Below are 17,909 nucleotides of genomic sequence, written 5' to 3' on the forward strand. Positions count from 1 at the left end.
GTCATCCTCCACCTTCTGTAGTAACGTAAATCTTCTGTCGCATGATATTTTTTCTTCTCTACCTTGGAACTGACGAGAGCAGTGCTTATGTTTGCTAGGCAAAGAAAATCTGACCGTCGAGTTGGGTGAAGTAGTTCATGGAACCACCGTTGAGTTGGGTCAAGTATTTCAGAGGACATAAATTGTCTGTTATCAATCACTTTCTGTAGAAACTCAAATTTTGAAGAAGGGTATGGAGGCATTCCTTTTAAACTATTACAACCCCCGAGATTGAGACGCTCTAAATGTTGCAATTGATAAATGTTATTTGGAATATTCTTGAGGTTTTTGCAACCACTTAGATCTAATGTCTTAATTCCAAATTTCAATGAGGTACCCAATAGATGAAGGCAGTTCCTTTATATTAGCATATTGGAAGTTAATATACACTAAACATTCCATTTGACACTCAATTTTAGGAAACTTCTTAAGCCTAGAGCACCCCAAAAGGGAAAGAAATTTAAGAGATTTCAACTTAAGGCTTTTCGGAAAACTCTTCAGATTACAGCAGTATGCAAGCCTTAAACAAATAAGCTTATCAAGAAATCTAACCGAATGATAAACTTCAACTAAATTTTTGCAACCATTAAGAATCAACCTTGCCAAGTTTGAAATGCTTGAAACATCGGGAATTTTTCTTAAAAATTTACAAGTAGTGAAATTTATAATTGTCATGTTTTTGAAATTCTATCCTAAAATAAATAAATAAATAAATTAGTTCGAAGGAAGTTTAAAAAATAATTTAAACAAAGAAATATTTAAAATAATAACTATACCTCAACTCCTTCCAATTTCTTGAGGAGGCTATGAGATATTCTTAAAACAACAAGGTTCTTTCCACGAAAATTGGATGGCAAAGATTCTCGAGAATATCCGGGCCAATCAAGCAATCTTAACTCATTAGAGAGAAAATCAGGCTCCTCATAATAGTGTGCATTATGGCTTATAAAGAGTCTGAACATTTTCATCTTCTTGAAAGCTTTGGAACTTAAGTGTATCAAGTCTGCTTCAGGCAAATCTATCAGTATGCCCTCAACTTGGTTTGTTCCCTAACAAAACAATATATAACTAAGTGTACCAGCAAAATTGTAATATAAAGTTCTTCATATTTTAACATTTGCATGAATGGTGGTCATAGTTGTTAAAATTTTTGTCATATGTTCTCAATAAATACTTTAGCAAACAACTCGAAGCACTAAGACACTTTTTATAAATTTGTATTGGTCACAATTTGAAGGAATATTTTGACATAACATGCAATTAACTTTTGCAGAGGTTGGAGCTCACTTATTATTTAAAAGTTCTATTTGTAAAAAAATAAAAAATAGGGTGTTCATGCAACCAACTAAAGTGGAGTAGGGAGGGGTGGTTGGGATGACCATGCAAAACCCCTGTACTTGAAGAGATGGTCATGCAGACACCATGAATTTTAATTTTTTATAAATAGAGCTTTACATCCGTTTCTTAAAATAAGTAGGTAGGTATACGAGACATAAACAATTTCAAAAATACTTTTAAAAACAGTTTTCATATTTATGTCAAACCGTAACACATTTTCAAACCAAAATCAAAATACATCAATATGCATATCCTATAATTCTTGTCTTGATAATGTTTGTATTTGTGTGTATGTTCATTACTCTGTAAAAAGAAACAAATTTATACTCCATCAGTTTGCCTTTCTATATTACATTTTGTTTTTTTATGGGGTAATTTCACTTACTCCCATAAAGTTACTCGCCTTTTGTAAATACCATCCAATGTTCAAGGTCTCTCACTTTGATGTATGGAACTTTAATTTCCTTCAACTTTTTCCCTTCCGCTAAGATTTTCAGTTAAATTATAACGGAAATGTGTAAAATTACTAAAATACCCCTTACTGAAATTACTCATTTCACCGTTTTATTTAACTGCAATATGTAATAAAAGGGAGAAAATTAAAAGAAATCAAAGTTCAGTACATCAAAGTGAGAGACTTTAAACATTAGAAAGGTGTTTACGTGCGTAACTTCATGGAGTAAGTAAAATTACTCCCTTTTTTAGATTTTCAAAATGGGTTATTCTTTTTTATTTTATTGGAATGTCCTGAAGTGACTGACACATTCTTCAAATATATATATATATATATATATATATATATATATATGACTCTTATTTGTTCATAAAAGAAATTAAAATGCAAGATATTCATAAAAATTGTGCCTATATTTGAAACAATAAAAGCAGTTGTCAATCATGATTTTATTTATTATTCTTAACTAAAAGCATTCCATTTATTAATCCTTTTGTAATAGTATTCTTCAAATTTCTTTTATTAGTTATTTTAACATGAATAACACGGTCTAAACTTTATAGGATTTTCATGACGAAATTCAATACCCAAAAAATTTTTATCTATCAAATAACTATAGATATATTATTTCCTTAATACGTACGCTTTCACCAAAGTTCTTTTCGCTTTTGGATTATTGAATAACAATTTTCAGACAATAGTTAATAAACGGATTTAAGATGCAACCCATCACTAACATACTTTAAAAATAAATCATACGAATTTTTTCAGAAAATATAATACAAAAGTCATTTTAATTAATTAGTAAACCTCCCGTTTCTATTAATTTACTTTCCTTTTTTTTTTTCTTTTTTTTTTTTTGAGAGAGAAAATTGGGGATTCTCTAGCTCCCTAGCTAAGTTAAATAGAGAAATCGATGCAGCATTTTTCCTCTGAAATTAAATTCATTCTACTTATTTGATTATTTTATGTAGCCTATATGTATCCATATACATATATTTGCATGTAGCTTTTCAGCCTTTTTTTATGCAAAAAAGAAAAAGAAAAAGTTGAACATCTCATGAAAAAGAAACAAATGTAAAATGAAAAGGGATTTTTAGCATAGTTCTTACCGTATTTTTTTCTAGGACATCACGGACATCTTCATGAAACCACAATCTACTGCGCTTGCCAGGTTCCTTGGGTGATTCTTGTCGAACAATTTCTCTACCCATTTCTCGCACCAAGTCATGCATCACCAATGATCCACAAGATTGAGTTATCAAGCACTTATCCTTTAGCTCTTTGATGCCGCTATATGAGTGAAAACCACGACTATCTAGTACTTTTGTGACATATTCTACATTCCCTCGTTTGAAGAAACATGCGATATCAAGAAAAATATTCTTTGCATTTTCATCCAATCCATCAAAACTTATTTTTAGTCTTTTTTGAATATCATGGTGAGGAATTCTTTTGTACTCAGCTCCTCCAATTTACTTTTCCAATAAAGTATATCTCTTCCTTTTAAAGTCGATCCTAGCACTGTTAAAGCTAGCGGCAATCCTCCAGCATAACATACTGCATCTTCTGTGACTTCTACATAATCATCATTAGGTCTGTCCCTATTGAAGGCATGCCAACTAAAGAGCTGAAGAGATTTGTAGTGATCCAATTCCTTTACCTCGTAGGCTAAAACTTGATGCTTAGTTAGTAAATGTTTATCTCTTGTTGTTATGATGATTCTACTTCCTAAGCCAAACCAATCGCCTTTTCCAACAATCTTTTCTAATTGGTCTGAATGATCCACGTCTTTAAGAATTAGAAGTATTTTTTTTAGGCAAAGTCTCTGTTCTATCAAAGTAATTCCTTGATCAACATTGTCAACCATTTGACTTAAACCTCCTAGGATTTTAGAAAGAAGTTTATTTTGCAAATGGATTAGACCGTCCTTTTGGCCGGAAGTTTCTCTAACATTTTCAAGAAAAAAACTACATTCAAACTGAGTAGCAATTGAGTTGTAGATAGCTTTGGTGATAGTTGTCTTACCAATTCCACCAGTTCCAAAGATCCCTAGTGTGCATGTACGGTCATTTTTCTCTATATCTAAAAGCGACTTCACATCTTGTACACGAGACTTTATTCCAACTAGATACTTAGCAACTTGAAAGTATGTTTTGTTTACTAATATCGAATTCACCCATTCAATGATTTCATGAATAAATAGAGATTCATTCCTACCAATTCAAAAAGATAACAAAACATCAAATGAGATACTTTCACATTTACAAGAATAGGAATAGGATCATCTAGTTACAATGATTTATTTTATTGTTTCTCTCCTTAAGCAATGACAATGTTTGCCTATGAATTATGCTGTAAGGGATAATATTGCCCTCCCTAAATCCCAATCCTTCTACTGACTAAAAGTCCTCCCCTTATTAGACTAATATTTTTCATAGTCTTCATATGAATTATTAAACATTCTATTTTTTTTTTCCCTCATTCCCAAATGCAGTTTTCCTGTCAAGATCGAGTATGTTTTGCATTATACTCTAGAACCAGGTGATACTAAAAACCAATTTAAAATTAAACCATACACATCTGAATTCCATGGCTTTTTTTTTTAATAAGTAAACAAAATATTTGATGTTAAAATGACTAATTTTCAAAATAAGATCTTAATTAAGAAAATGAAAGTTTTAACGAATTTATAATTCTTTCTAATAAGACACAAAGATGAACAGTAATTTTTTTAAAAAAATTAAACTTTTGCAAAATAACAGTAGGAATTATGTATTAAACATGTAGGACTAGAATGAAACGTTAGTGGTACAAAAACTACTATTGAAAGTTCATTTTCAACTATTAGGTCATGAATAGGTTATACTGTCTAAAAAAAGAACCATCGAGTGTAATTCTTGAACAAAAATTAGCAAAGAGGTCAATTATAAGTACTTTAAGATAATTTTATTCACATTTTTAAATATAAAATTGTTCCACGTGTACTTCACATGCATGAAATTGAAAGCTCGTCCTAGACAAACTAGAAGAAAAAAAAAGAACAACATAGTAGTAGGAAGGCCCAAGAGTGGCTAGACTCACCTGTTTTCCAAATGCTTCCTTGACAAATTAGTTGCTTTTGTTAGGGCTTTCTTCCACCTTTGCACCTTCATTTCATCGTTTTTTAACCTTTCTTTATGTTTGGCGAGTGCTTCTCCAACACTATTGGTTTGATTCCGTATTATTGACGGATTTAGGTTGTAAAACAATGGTAGAACATTTTGCCCCTTTGTTTTTCTACACTCGAGGATCTTCACTAGCTCCTCCAAGCACTATATGGATGATGCATAATTTTTAGAGAATACAATTATTGAAATCTTTGACTCTTCAATTGCTTTGAGAAGTGTAAGTGAAATTTCATCTCCGCTTCTGAGATTGTCATCCATAAAGGTGTTGATTCCCTTTTGACGCAAAGCTGTGCATAGATGAGCAGTGAAATTGTTGCGAGTATCTTCGCCTCTAAAACTCAAGAAGACATCATAAGTACATGTATGGGTGAAAGAGTAAGAAGAGGAGGCTCCTTGGAAGGCCATGGAATAAATATTGAAGATAGTTGAAGAATTCAAAAATATGGACTCTTTTTAAAGTTGAATAGAGAAGTCCATTTTCCACACGCGGATGTAAAATGAGCAACTTCCTGGCAAAACCTATGCCGCGTTGCATCATAATTATATAATACGCGTTGGTCAAAAGAATCAAAAAAAGATTGAGAAATTTCTTGGCAACTCTTTTACGGCGTCGTATGCATTATGCATTGAAGGAGACTGATTTTGGATGGTAAATTCATAAAATTGCACAAAATACAGCAAGCCTGGTGCACTTGAACAAGTATGTCAACCAATACATGTCAATTAAGAGAATAATTTCTACGTGGTTCTAGCATAAATTCGTTATTTTGTGCATGCCCTCTAATAATAGATTGACACCGTAACTTTGTATAACTACGTAAGAAAAGAAAGTAAATATATCAAATCACATCAAAATTTACTAAAAATTAAAAAATTTCACCTTCACATATATGGATATATATAATCTAGTGTGTTTGTTTGTCTTTTTCTTAAGTTGTACTAATTTAAGGTGTCAATCTCTCATTGGATGGTATAAAATGATGAGTTTGTATCACAAACTCATAGAAGCTGCTCTCATCAAATATTAAATCTCATTTCTAACCAAATAACAATTAAAACTCTACTAGATATTCAAATGAAATGAAAATAATTTATTTCACGATCCAACTTTTATTTTGTTGTATTATATATAGTCACATTATTTAAAAATTTAAATGATATGATAACATATTGATCACCGTGTGATAATATATATATAAACATAAATATGAATATGAAATGTTGAAAATACTTTAATTGGAACCATAAATTCAAGAATATACATAATGAAAAAAGAATATATGAAAATAAGTACTTACGAAAATATAATGCTGTAAAATTAGCTTGAAGAAGCTTTCATTGAATGAAACATTCTGTAATACATGGATGAAACTCTGACATACATATTGTGAGATTTCACTGATGATCAGAGAGGGAGAAGAGAAAAAGTGTTCTGAAATCCGGAAGAACCGAATTGCTAATACATGAGCGGAGGATGCTATAAAAAGAAAGATAAAAAGTTGAACACTGTACATGAACAGTGACTTGTCGGGATGCACAGTTATGAATAGTGCTGTATAGTACTGGCCGACATGAACAGTAATGAATAGTGCTGAACAGTAATGGCTGACAAACAGTAATGACTGCCAAAACAGTGATGAACAGTGCTTGCTGTATTTAGGCTTTTCAAACTTCAATCTTTACCAAAATCGTAAGGGTCTTGGGCTTCTTGGTAAAGAGGCTGTACTTAGTTTGTTGAAGAGGAGGACGAAGCTGGGCTTTGTTCTCCTTGGTCATATATATATATATATATATATATATATATATATATGAATTAAAGAAATCCCTAATCTACATGTTCACACTCATTATTAATATATTTTTTGTTACAACGCTCATTATTGGGCACCATTACATGAATATTCAACTTTTGAAGTCTGGTAATAAATGACAAATTACTTCAAATTGGGTTAATGAATATTCACTTGGCAGGTGAAAATGAGTGATTTGAAGCATAGGATTTACACTTGTACCAAATAAATCATTGGGATATCAAAATTACCATGAATATGGTCCATGCGTCCATATTCATATGGTAGATGGAAACCATCAAGCCTCCATATCAACTCCTCTCTTCGCATGATTCATGGTCAAAGTAGCCAACAACCTTGTTGTCTAGTGAGACAAAGCCACAACAATTTAAAAGGCCACTACCTTATTGAGGCCGACATCTTATAAAGGTTTTTTTTTTTTGGGAGGGGGGGGTGTTTGATCACATGGTGAAGAGTAATGCTATGTATCCACTTTTTATAAAGAAAAAACATTTCATTCTGTTAGAGAATAGCAATGTGGGACAAAACCCCACTTATATAGAAAGACAAGAGAGAGGGAATCCCATTTATGAGCAATAGTCAAATTGTAATTAGAGTAAACCACATGATCTGCATTATAATTCTAAAATGAATAGTCAAATTGTAATTAGAGTAAATTCTCAATGTCATCCTCCCAACCACCAATTGTGTCAATGTCATTTTAAACTATCAAAAAAATGTCAATGTTCTCCTCAAGGCCAACAAAAATATACAAATGACCTTAAACAAATTTCAATAAGACAAAAGTATTCTTATAAATTTGAAAAAAAAAACAAAAAGTAGTCAAAAGATAACTATTTTGTAAGAAAAAAAGTTGACCAAACATTTTGAAAGTCAAAAGATTACTCTTTTGTCTGTCTCCTTTCCCTTCTGTTTGCTGTATCGACTCATGGCTTCGACTCTTTAACAGCTTCCGAGATGCAATGAAATATTTTTTGTTTAAGTGCTCCATTTCATCAGTTTGAAGTGAATTGTCAACTTTTCACTTCTCCTTCCCATTTATTTCAACCAAGAGTTTTCAAAGTAGTTCTAAGGTCCTTATTCACACTTCCTAGGTATATTAATTAAGCCAACTCTTATAATTAGACCTTATATTGTTCACAAATTTTGGGCCTTTCCTTGAGAAAAGTACTCACTCTTTTAACTTGGTCTACAACATCCTCTAAAGACACTCAAATAAATATAAAACACAAACTTAGCAAAACATAAATACATAGGTAATTATCACGAAAACAAAGGCTAGAGTTTAGTGTTTTTACCATTGAGTTGAACTTTTCTCTTCGTGAATCAAATCTTCAAAAAAGATCTCCCATTTTAGATCTCTCTTTCTCGCTAAGATGCTGGGTGCGAGCAAAATGGGGTCTTTAGGCTTTTTGGGCCTTTTTATAGAGTTTTTCCTGCAATCTCTTAGTTTTGGACTTATTATTTTTGCATTTTTCACAAGTTTGCTTATAAATGGTCCAAATTCTATAATTTGAAAATTCACAATTTATTTAAAATTGTAGACCCTTTTCGAAAATTGGACTGTTAAATAGAAGCCAAGAACTGGGCCAACGTTCAGACAGTTAGCCCACACAAATTACAATAACCCAATAACTTCATAAACCCACGAAACAAACACCCTTTCGAAGACACGTGCCAAACATATTATTGGATTTCAACAAAGAACCACAGGACAGAACAACAAAGCCTACCTTTGTTTTTTTCAATTTCCCATGAACTCCACTAGAGGATTCCTCCGATCTTGAACGGTTAGGAAATTAATCCTATTACCAACACCGTGAGATGCGAAAATAAGAACAATGTATAATAACAAATATTCGACAATTACATATGACACAAAAATTTAAGTGGTTTAACTTAACAAGTGTATAGCTACTGGGAGAAACGATCCGAAAAAATCTACTATCAAAAGATGAGTACAAGAGGAAGAAAAACACTCAGAATCCAAAGTCTCAATACACTCAATTCTCACTCTCACTCGAAAGTGCTCATGCGGCACACAAGGCTATGTGGCTTTGCTGCCTTTTCTCTCTTTGCAAAGGACTAAAACCAAGTCCTTTTATAAGGCATTAGGTGGGTGTCAAAGAGCCAATACAGCACCTATCGGAGAAATCTCCGAGAGCCAAGAGGAATCCCCAATACGTGTGGGACAAGCATTCCTACTCCAACCAAGAGAATGAAACCAAAAGTTAGGGCCCACCATGACTTTCTTGGTGAAATACAAGGCACGCATAACATGGGCTTCATTCATTTCCGTTGTGTTCTCCTTCTTTGTCGGATAATATTGAACCTGACACCAATCCCAACCCCAATACTAACCCCACGACAGCCACGACAGCTCGAGCGAAGTGGACGAGCCTTTACCCGTTCTTTGTCTTTTCTCATGATTTTTTCCTTCGACCGATGCTCTTGGACATTGTTTGTCCCCGACAATCCGATGCCAAAGTCTCCACAGTGCCTCTTTTGACTTGGGCAATAATTGTTTTCCAAGTGATCATCAGAGCTTGTGGCCCTCATGGCGTCTCTCGGTAACTTGAATACCATCCATTAAAGGTACTGAATTTTCAATAGCTTCATCTGGTACATCCACATGGTCATCACCATCCTCAAGGAGCACACCTTGAACCTGAGGATTCAGCATCTGATCTATGGCTTTCTCTTTATACCTGCGCATCAGATGAACTCCGCAACTTTTGAAGAACGCCAAACCTGTAGACTGCCAAATTTGGAACTTAACTCGCACATTGTCCCCATTTAGCTCATTAAGTTTTGGAATGTGGTACTGGAGCCATAAATGATCTGAGTCTGACAAATATAATTTTTTTACTTCAGAATGCCTTGACAATCCATTGATGATGTCAACCTCACAAAGAATAGGAAGGGGTATTTGAGGTTCATCATTTATTCCAAAAACAGCACCGAGAACCATACCTGTGATCTCCTCATACAAACACGAAGCCTCAGTAATATCTATTTCACATATATCACTGCTTGAAGTTTGTATTTGATGACTGAATCAGTTTGGAATCTTATTTTCCGGAAATATAATATATAGTCTTCAAGATTCCCCTGTTGCACGGATATTATAAACTTTCAGCAATACAAACTACAAAAGCACAAATAAATACCTATGTCAGAGAAAGACAAATACCTTAATAGATAAAAAAATTTTCGTCCACTTCATTTTCCATATTTCCGAGCAGTTTATGGACACGGAAATACCAATTGCTATCCCTAGATCGGACATAATTTTCCTGTAAATTGAGTCTGAAGAATTTTTTCCAATTTAGTCTATAAAAAATTATCATGTGTCATTTGAACATATGAGAAGCAGAACAATTAGTTATATTAATCTAACGTTTATACTAAGCGAATAATTAGTTATACTCCTCATATATGAAAATCCAATAATTCATGAAATAATCAAATAAAAAAAATTAATACAAGTGGTTGAGTGAGTTAATTAAAATTTATTAACCTTTTTATCACGAATATTTTATGGAGTGATCTTAAGGACTTGAACCATGAGTTGGAAAATCCTGAAATTGGGAAAGAGGAGAATTTTTTAATGAGACTTTCAAAAATTGAAGGTTGGAGAAGATATGGGAATAACATAGTGTTAATATCTATTTTTAATGTTTAAGGCTACAAATTGAATGCTATTATTATTATTTTTTTATTTTTTTTACCAAGTTATTCCTTTTCCCCTATGAGTATATGACATTATTCAAATTCACGGCAGTACATTCATAGTCCACAGTAGTTGTAACTCATCTAAAGAATCAATTGGTTTCACACCAAATCTTGAATAAAAAGAAATTGTGAAAAAAATAAAAATAAAAAGTCAAGTACAAAGCACTTCGCCCAATTTTGGCAAAGTTATTCATATGCTTAAGCCAATATAAGTTGCAGGAAATAATAAGCTTAAAGAATTCGTAGAGAAAAAGTATTCGGTTAGAATGATGCATAGCTCATTAGTGAGCACCTTTCCATCTCTTTATGAAGTGCATGCTTTCTTGCTCTTGATTGATTAAGAAGGAAGATCCATCGGATAACTTATTTAGTTTTGTAGCCCCACTATCTTATGTCAATGTCTCTTAGCACTCGAGAATAGGAGTTGTTAAGAGTCCAAGTAGTAACAATCGTCAGGATGCAATACACACGACATATTTCTATTGCTTGTGTGCCCATCCAGATGGACTTGGCCGGGTCGGTCGATCTATAAGACTCATTAGAAATAAGCTTTTTGGGGCTAACTTTGGGCCCCAAATACCATTAGCCGAAAAATAAGAGTGGGCACTTCATTTCGCTCTCAAAGGGCTCCACATTCGACAATTGACAATCTTTGATTTATTACAGTGAGGGTAAAAAATTGGGAAATTGAAGTAACTATCACGCACAAGCAGTCAAAAAAAAGTACAAAACTTCAATCACTTCAAAAGTTTATCCACTGCAATTGGGCCACACAATGTAAGGTTATTGAATTGTAATCTGTTCTTCTCATTCATTATCCAAATAATGGCCCACTAGTTCCAACAGTTTTCATTGAAGAAGCCTTTGTCTTTATTGCAATATTTATCCTATGAATATGTGGGACTCGAAATACATACCCATGTCCGGTTAATCTTAATAAAATTTGCATATGAGAATATTCAGCTAGAATATAAATGAAACGAATAAATTTATTCATTTTTATCACTTAAATTTTTTAAATAAATGGTAATTTAACAATATAATAGAGCAGATGTCTTGAGTTTAAACTTTATTTCTGTCATTCATTTCTTATTTTAGTTAAAAAAAATGTTACAGATTCATCTTTTACTCATTTATTGCCCCCCTTCTCCCGCTTTTTTTTTTTTGTTGCAAATTTATCATTGAATATGTGAAACCTACATATAGTCACCCATATTCCATACTGAATTTGTTCATCTCTTATGGAAATGGACAAAAAATAGGTAAAAGATTATAAAAATTTGAAATTCTTAAAGTTTAAAATCAAAGCCCTTTATTACATCTAACGGCCTAAACAAATACAAAGATTTATGTATTACCGAAAATCTCAAATTACTTGTAGAAACACACAAAATTCTACATTTATTTGAGCCGTTAAATTTTAAAATATGAGAATCACACATTTTAGAAAATTTAAAAACATCTGATCCAAAAGTTAAAAATTAAACTTCTATTTTAATTAAATATTGCAATAAAGAGTTTGAACTGAACTCGAATATAAAAAGAAATATTAAAATATAAATAAAAAAAATTAAACCTTCAAATTTCAACATTATCACTCAACGCAAGACTTAAGGATTCACTTGACAAAAACAACTATCATTTGCTGTTAATAACTTGAACTAAACACAAGGAAATAAAGAAAAAATTGAAGCCCACGAAATCATTTGCATTTCCCATTCAAAATCACACAAATCTAAAAAAAAAAAATCAAGCTTCTGGTTCCCTGGAAAAAGAAAAAAATGAGAAAGATACACAGAGGAGCAACTGCAAAAGCTGCAAGCTTTAGCAAGTCCTCAGTCTCCTTTGATATCACTCCAATCCTTGACCAGTCTCCACTGTACCTGAACATTGAAATCTTTCTTCATGAGAAGGATAGATTCAAGTTTCTGGTGAAAAAAATATCAAAGAAAACAGACGAAAAAGCATACGTACCCAGCATCGATGAATCCAAGACCAAGCAGGGCCACAACAGAGCGAGCAAGAATTGGGTTGGAGATTTTCAGTGGGAAAATGGTTTCTTGCTGGGTTCTGGAATTATCAGACAAATCTTTCTTCTTAGCCATTGAGATTCCAAATTTTCTGCCATTTCTCCTCACAAACGGATAAGAAGTCGGGCTGTTGAAGATAAAGCTCTTTCTTGTGACCAGCATTTCCTATCCTCTCTTTAGGCTCGTTACTCATTGACCAATCTCAAATTCTAAAAGTCATTCATCCAACAAGGGCAAAATTGTAATTTTGTCATTTTTAATGTTATATTTAGACAAAAATGCAAAAATCATTTTACATAAGCGTTTCTACTGTGAAAATTCCAATACCTGTGAGCTCTTTTTTTTTTTTTTTTTTTGGTCTTGCAGGCTCGGGCTTGGCTTGCTTCACAGGCTTCCTTTCCTCCCCAGCTCCATCAGCTGATCAAATGGAGAGTTCATGGCTGCAAATAACTTCTGTATGTCACCCACTGCAGAATACAACTTTGCCTCCAAATGTTCAAGCCACTGTTTGGAATTGGAAGATGGTGAAGCCATTATTTAGTAATGGGATCTGACTTCTGAGCAATAGCCAGTAAAAGCAAGAGATAATGGCGCTTGCTTGGGTGCTTCTCACTTCTGCTATTGAAATTCCTCTTCATAATCTTTACAAAGAACACTCCAATGTAGAAGCATTCCCACAATGAAACCACCTGGAATGAACTCCACACAATTCCAGCCAGCAGGGTAACATGATACTGCAGTGGAAGTAACATTGTACATGTCTATCAGCAAGAGCCAAAACCCAAAAACAGTACAAAAGAATTGATCAACAATGGTTTGTATTGAACCATATTTTGGGCGCCATACTTGGGTAGGTGTACTTATTTTCCGGTGATGCCTAAGAAGAAGCTAGGAAGAACCACGTAAGTAGCAAGTGCCATGAATGGGATGAATAAATCAGATGCATTTATGTCACAAATTGAAGGCTTGTAAGGAAATTTAGCCCGTACCATCTTGATTTGTTGCTCTTATCCAATGTCCCTACATTATGTTTGCCATAGAAAGAAGCATTGAAAAAGAAAGAGAAAAAGAGATTACAATGGTTCAACAAATGTAATTGTGCTTTTCATAACAAATGTAAATGATCAAGGAATTAGTTGGTTAATTGAGATAGATACTAGGATCCTTTTATGTTAGAACAACTCGTTTTCTCTTTGTAGTTGTTGATTGATTTAAAAGAAAAATAGAAAGAAATACAGACAAAAAAAGAAGCAAATATGCAAGAAAAATCTAATTAAACCTTGAAGAAAAAGAATAATTATAGCAGAGTTAATGTTCAAGTAAACTTGTCCCTAAGCTATAAGGCCTCAAAACTAAAGTTTCATCCAAGAACTCATTAAGCAAAATTGCATGAATGGCCAAATCTTTGCATCGGGTCTATTCTAAGCTTAGAAAATAGCACGGCCATGATTAAGAAATGCCTTGGCATAATACTCGCACAAATAAAACAAAAGAACAGAGATATGCCCATTGACAAGTATTTTGAGTCTCATTAAGGTGGCTTACTACATGACAGAGGATTTAAAGTCGCCATACATTTATTGAGAGACAACTATTCATTTGTTGGTTATTTTGGCGCCTTAAATTACATACTTCGATATGCATATGATAATATATTTCACACGGTGGAATCATCAATTGTCTTTAAGACACCATTTGATTTCCAAAAAAAAACAATTATTTGAATTAGAAAAATCTTTGGGTATAAAGTGGCCAAGATTGGGTTTTCTATTGGTTTTTATAATAAATCTCGAATTTTTATGGAAAAAGTCTACATATCTCCTCCAAACTATCACTTAAGTGACAGTGTTCTCCCAAACTTTCAATTAGAACAATGTTCTCTTCAAACTACCAAAAAATTGACAATACCTCCTTCAATGCCAGCAAAAAGACAAAAATGACCATAAATTTGTGTCAATAAGACAAAAATACCCCTATAAATTTAAAAACAAAAAATTAAAACAAAAACAAACTAAGTTGAAAAAATTTTAGATTTAGTTTTAGTTTTTTTTTTTTTTTTAAAAATTAATTTTAATTTTACTAAGGGTATTTTCGTCATTAAGAGAGACATTGTCGTAATTGAAAATTTGAAAAAAATATCGTCAATTAGGTGATAATTTGAGAAAGTATATGAACTTTTTCCAATTTTTATAATAGGGCCTAAGGGTCAGGCCAATAAGGCAAAACTTAATATTGTGGCCAATATATATATAAAAGTAACAAGGAGTAAGGAGAAGCCCTAAAAATACAAGAGGGAAAGCCAAAGCTTACCCAAATCAAACCCAATCTTACCCAAAGCAAACCCACCCGAGAACCCTCAAAAACAGCCACCCAACATAACCCAAACTACCCGGCATTAGTCTTGCTCATCCAACTAATAACCCTCCAGTGCTCTCTCTTGCCCTTAAACCTAGTCTGAGGGCCCCTTCTTTCTTTCTTCCACCTATAAACCATTCTATTTCTTCTTTTAGAGACGCCAAATTCCAGTCGTCCTCGTCAGTGGACGACACCTCACAAGCTTCCTTCCTTGCCTGATGCCAAGACTCCATGTCCTTCAATAGCGCCAAATGCTTAACATCGTCCTTAACCACTTCCCGCAAAGACTCAAGCAACCATTTTTGTGATTTGGTCAAATCAAAAGCAACTATGGTGTTTGAGGAGAACGTCTGCGGGGAAAGAGGGTTAGAAACCTCCTCAGCCTCGACCACTAACACACATGCAGAAAGAGGGTCAGAGAGAGGGTCACCGGCATGGACAAGCGATCAGGAGACTTTAACTTAAGATCCGAGGCTCTGTCCCCCCGCATAGCTGTTCACGACCCCTGACTCCAAGTGCAATAGAAACTCATCGCTGCCCAGAGGATTGCCATGCATCGACAGCCCAGGAGAACTCGCCGCCGGCAAAGGATCTGAGCTAGAAGCGCTAGAAAAACCCAGATCCAAAGTAGGATCCAAAACTGACCCATGAACCGACCCAAGAACTGAACCCGCATGATCCATTAGTGCAACCCTGTTCTACGACCCATTGGGCTTCAATTCCAACCTAGCAATCATCAACTACCTGATCCACACCTCTTTGCGAAAAAACCCTAATTGAAGCTTTACCCATTCATTCGTCTTTAATGAGTTTGCCGCCGCCAGAGACAAAGACATCGGCGAAGGAACAACCAAGAGCTCCTTCAACGAAATCTACTTGGCCTCCATAGCGAAGCAATTCATAGCAGATCGCGGCTCCACTCCGCCTATCTTTGCCACGAAACATTCCGACACCAAGAACACATCGAGAAAGCACGAAGACAAATGCTTAAGAAGAAGCAGACTCTACTACCCGCTTCCCCGGTAGAGAAGGATACTCGTCAATAGTTGGCCCGATCTGTCCACCTTGAAACTCTAGCATCCTTCTCATTTCACTCACGAAACGGCGCCAACCCCACCCCTTTCTGCCCTCTGGGAGCTAGATTATACCTTTCCGACCACCATCGGCTTCAACAGCCACCTCTAAAAATCTGCCTGCCTTGTTGCAACCCTCGCGAACCAAAAGTCTATTCTCATCCTCATGGAAGCTCGAGACAGAACCTTCCTTCACCTGAGACTGAAAAGCCTCTTCCACCTTAGCCACCAACCAAACCGCACTCTGCAGACCTAGTCTAGTGACCCCTATGAAACCCTTCCTCCTTTCCTCTAACCGAAGATCAGTGGACCCTTCCCTCACCATGAAGCAAAAGGCTTTGGCTTCAATTGAGAACCGCCTTTCCATAGCTAACCCAACCGCACCACCACTAGGGCGGAAGAAGGGAGAAAAAGGAAAAACTAGGAGAGAGAAGAGAGCCTTTTTAGAAGAGAGAAGAGAGCGCTAGCAAAAAATTTTTTTTTTTTTAAAAAAAATTATATTTTTTTTTGATAGGTTAACTATATATATTAAAAAAGAAAAAAAGAAAAAAGGGAGGGTTTATGGCCGCTACGGACTCTCCCCTGTCCGTCTCTGAAAACATAGGTAAATTTGGGTCATAATCTATAGCTAGTGATGGAAAGTTGACGATTCCAATACTTACTAAAGTCTCATATTCCCATCTTCCAACGACAGAAAAATTATTTTCAGGGCATAAATCATGACTAACCAAAGAAAAAAAAAAAGGTAATGGTCTTTAATGCTCATTTTGTTTATATTTCCATCAATTAAGCAATGAAAAAACAGTCTTTCTTGGCTTCGTTATTGTGCATTTTATAACAAATGTAAATGATTATGGAATTAGTTGACTAATTGAGATAGATACCATGATACTTTCTCGATGAGTTCATAGTGACAGTGTGACACTAGATCAAGCTTTTATGTTAGAGCAACTCATTTTCTCTTTGTAGTTGTTGCTTTATTTAAAAGAAAAATAAAAAGAAATACAGAAGAAGAAAAAAAACAAATATGCAGAAAAATCTAACTAAACGTTGAAGACAAAGAATAATTTTAGCAAAAGTTTATTAAGAGAAGCTATGTAGAGTAAAACCACTAACATGACATCTGAAGTGGAAGTTGCATCGTGTTACTTGCCAGCTAGATTTCGAAAATCCTGCAAAACGCACAAACCCAAAGCAAAATAAGATCCTGCAATATACCTAACAGCTTCTCAAGTATTCTTTCTTATTACTGACGAATTTATGTCACAAAAACCATAAAGCAAAAAATAAAATATAAGCACGAACACGACCCTAAAAATAAAGCAATAGTTTCTTTTTTTTTTTTTGAAAGCAAAGCAATAGTAACTTCAAGTGGTATTAAAATCAACTTTGGATCCCCCCACCCCGTCCCTCCCTTGAAGCTAAAATTCACTTGTAATCCACGCCTTAATTTCAAAGTAGAAGTCCACTTCAACAAAAAAAAAGAAAAAAAAAGATCAAAGTAGAAGTCTAAATAGGTGAAACATTTAAAATTATGTTTATTATTATTTTTTTTTTGGTGATAAGGTGAAACACTTACATTATAATAACCCAAGCTAGTGGCTCTCAGGCTCTGTCCCAAATACTTGACTGCCCTGCACAGACTCGCTCATGATCAAATTCTGAATATGTCTCAAGCATTCACGTACAGAACCCCATTTGTCAATTGTACCAAAAGATCTGAAAAATGGCTTGATTGTCTCCAAACCATGAAGAGTTGATCGATAATTAAGTGCACAAATCAAGAAGCAAATGCAGGAGCATCTGCTAACAAACCTCTGAAGCCACCGCATTTAAGAGTGAACCCAAAACAAAATTAACAAGCAATGTGAGGTACTTACAGGAAAAAGTATTGAAAAGAAGCT

General features: G+C 34.2%; 2 protein-coding genes across 2 annotated transcripts; both read right to left on the reverse strand.

Moving 5' to 3' along the window:
* Nucleotides 1-809: 809 nt before the first annotated feature.
* Nucleotides 810-4,986, reverse strand: LOC132185502 (disease resistance protein RUN1-like). The gene is made up of 4 exons (XM_059599267.1): nt 4,916-4,986; nt 3,311-4,047; nt 2,944-3,170; nt 810-1,088 (listed from the first exon to the last, which is right to left on the reverse strand). The coding sequence occupies exons 1-4, from the start codon at nt 4,984-4,986 to the stop codon at nt 810-812; spliced, it is 1,314 nt and encodes a 437-aa protein (XP_059455250.1).
* A 7,188-nt stretch (nt 4,987-12,174) lies between these two features.
* Nucleotides 12,175-12,766, reverse strand: LOC132184537 (uncharacterized). The gene is made up of 2 exons (XM_059598208.1): nt 12,522-12,766; nt 12,175-12,430 (listed from the first exon to the last, which is right to left on the reverse strand). The coding sequence occupies exons 1-2, from the start codon at nt 12,737-12,739 to the stop codon at nt 12,283-12,285; spliced, it is 366 nt and encodes a 121-aa protein (XP_059454191.1). The 5' UTR covers nt 12,740-12,766; the 3' UTR covers nt 12,175-12,282.
* Nucleotides 12,767-17,909: the final 5,143 nt, after the last annotated feature.

Source organism: Corylus avellana, chromosome ca6, assembly GCF_901000735.1.
Source record: "Corylus avellana chromosome ca6, CavTom2PMs-1.0".
Lineage (NCBI taxonomy): Eukaryota > Viridiplantae > Streptophyta > Magnoliopsida > Fagales > Betulaceae > Corylus > Corylus avellana.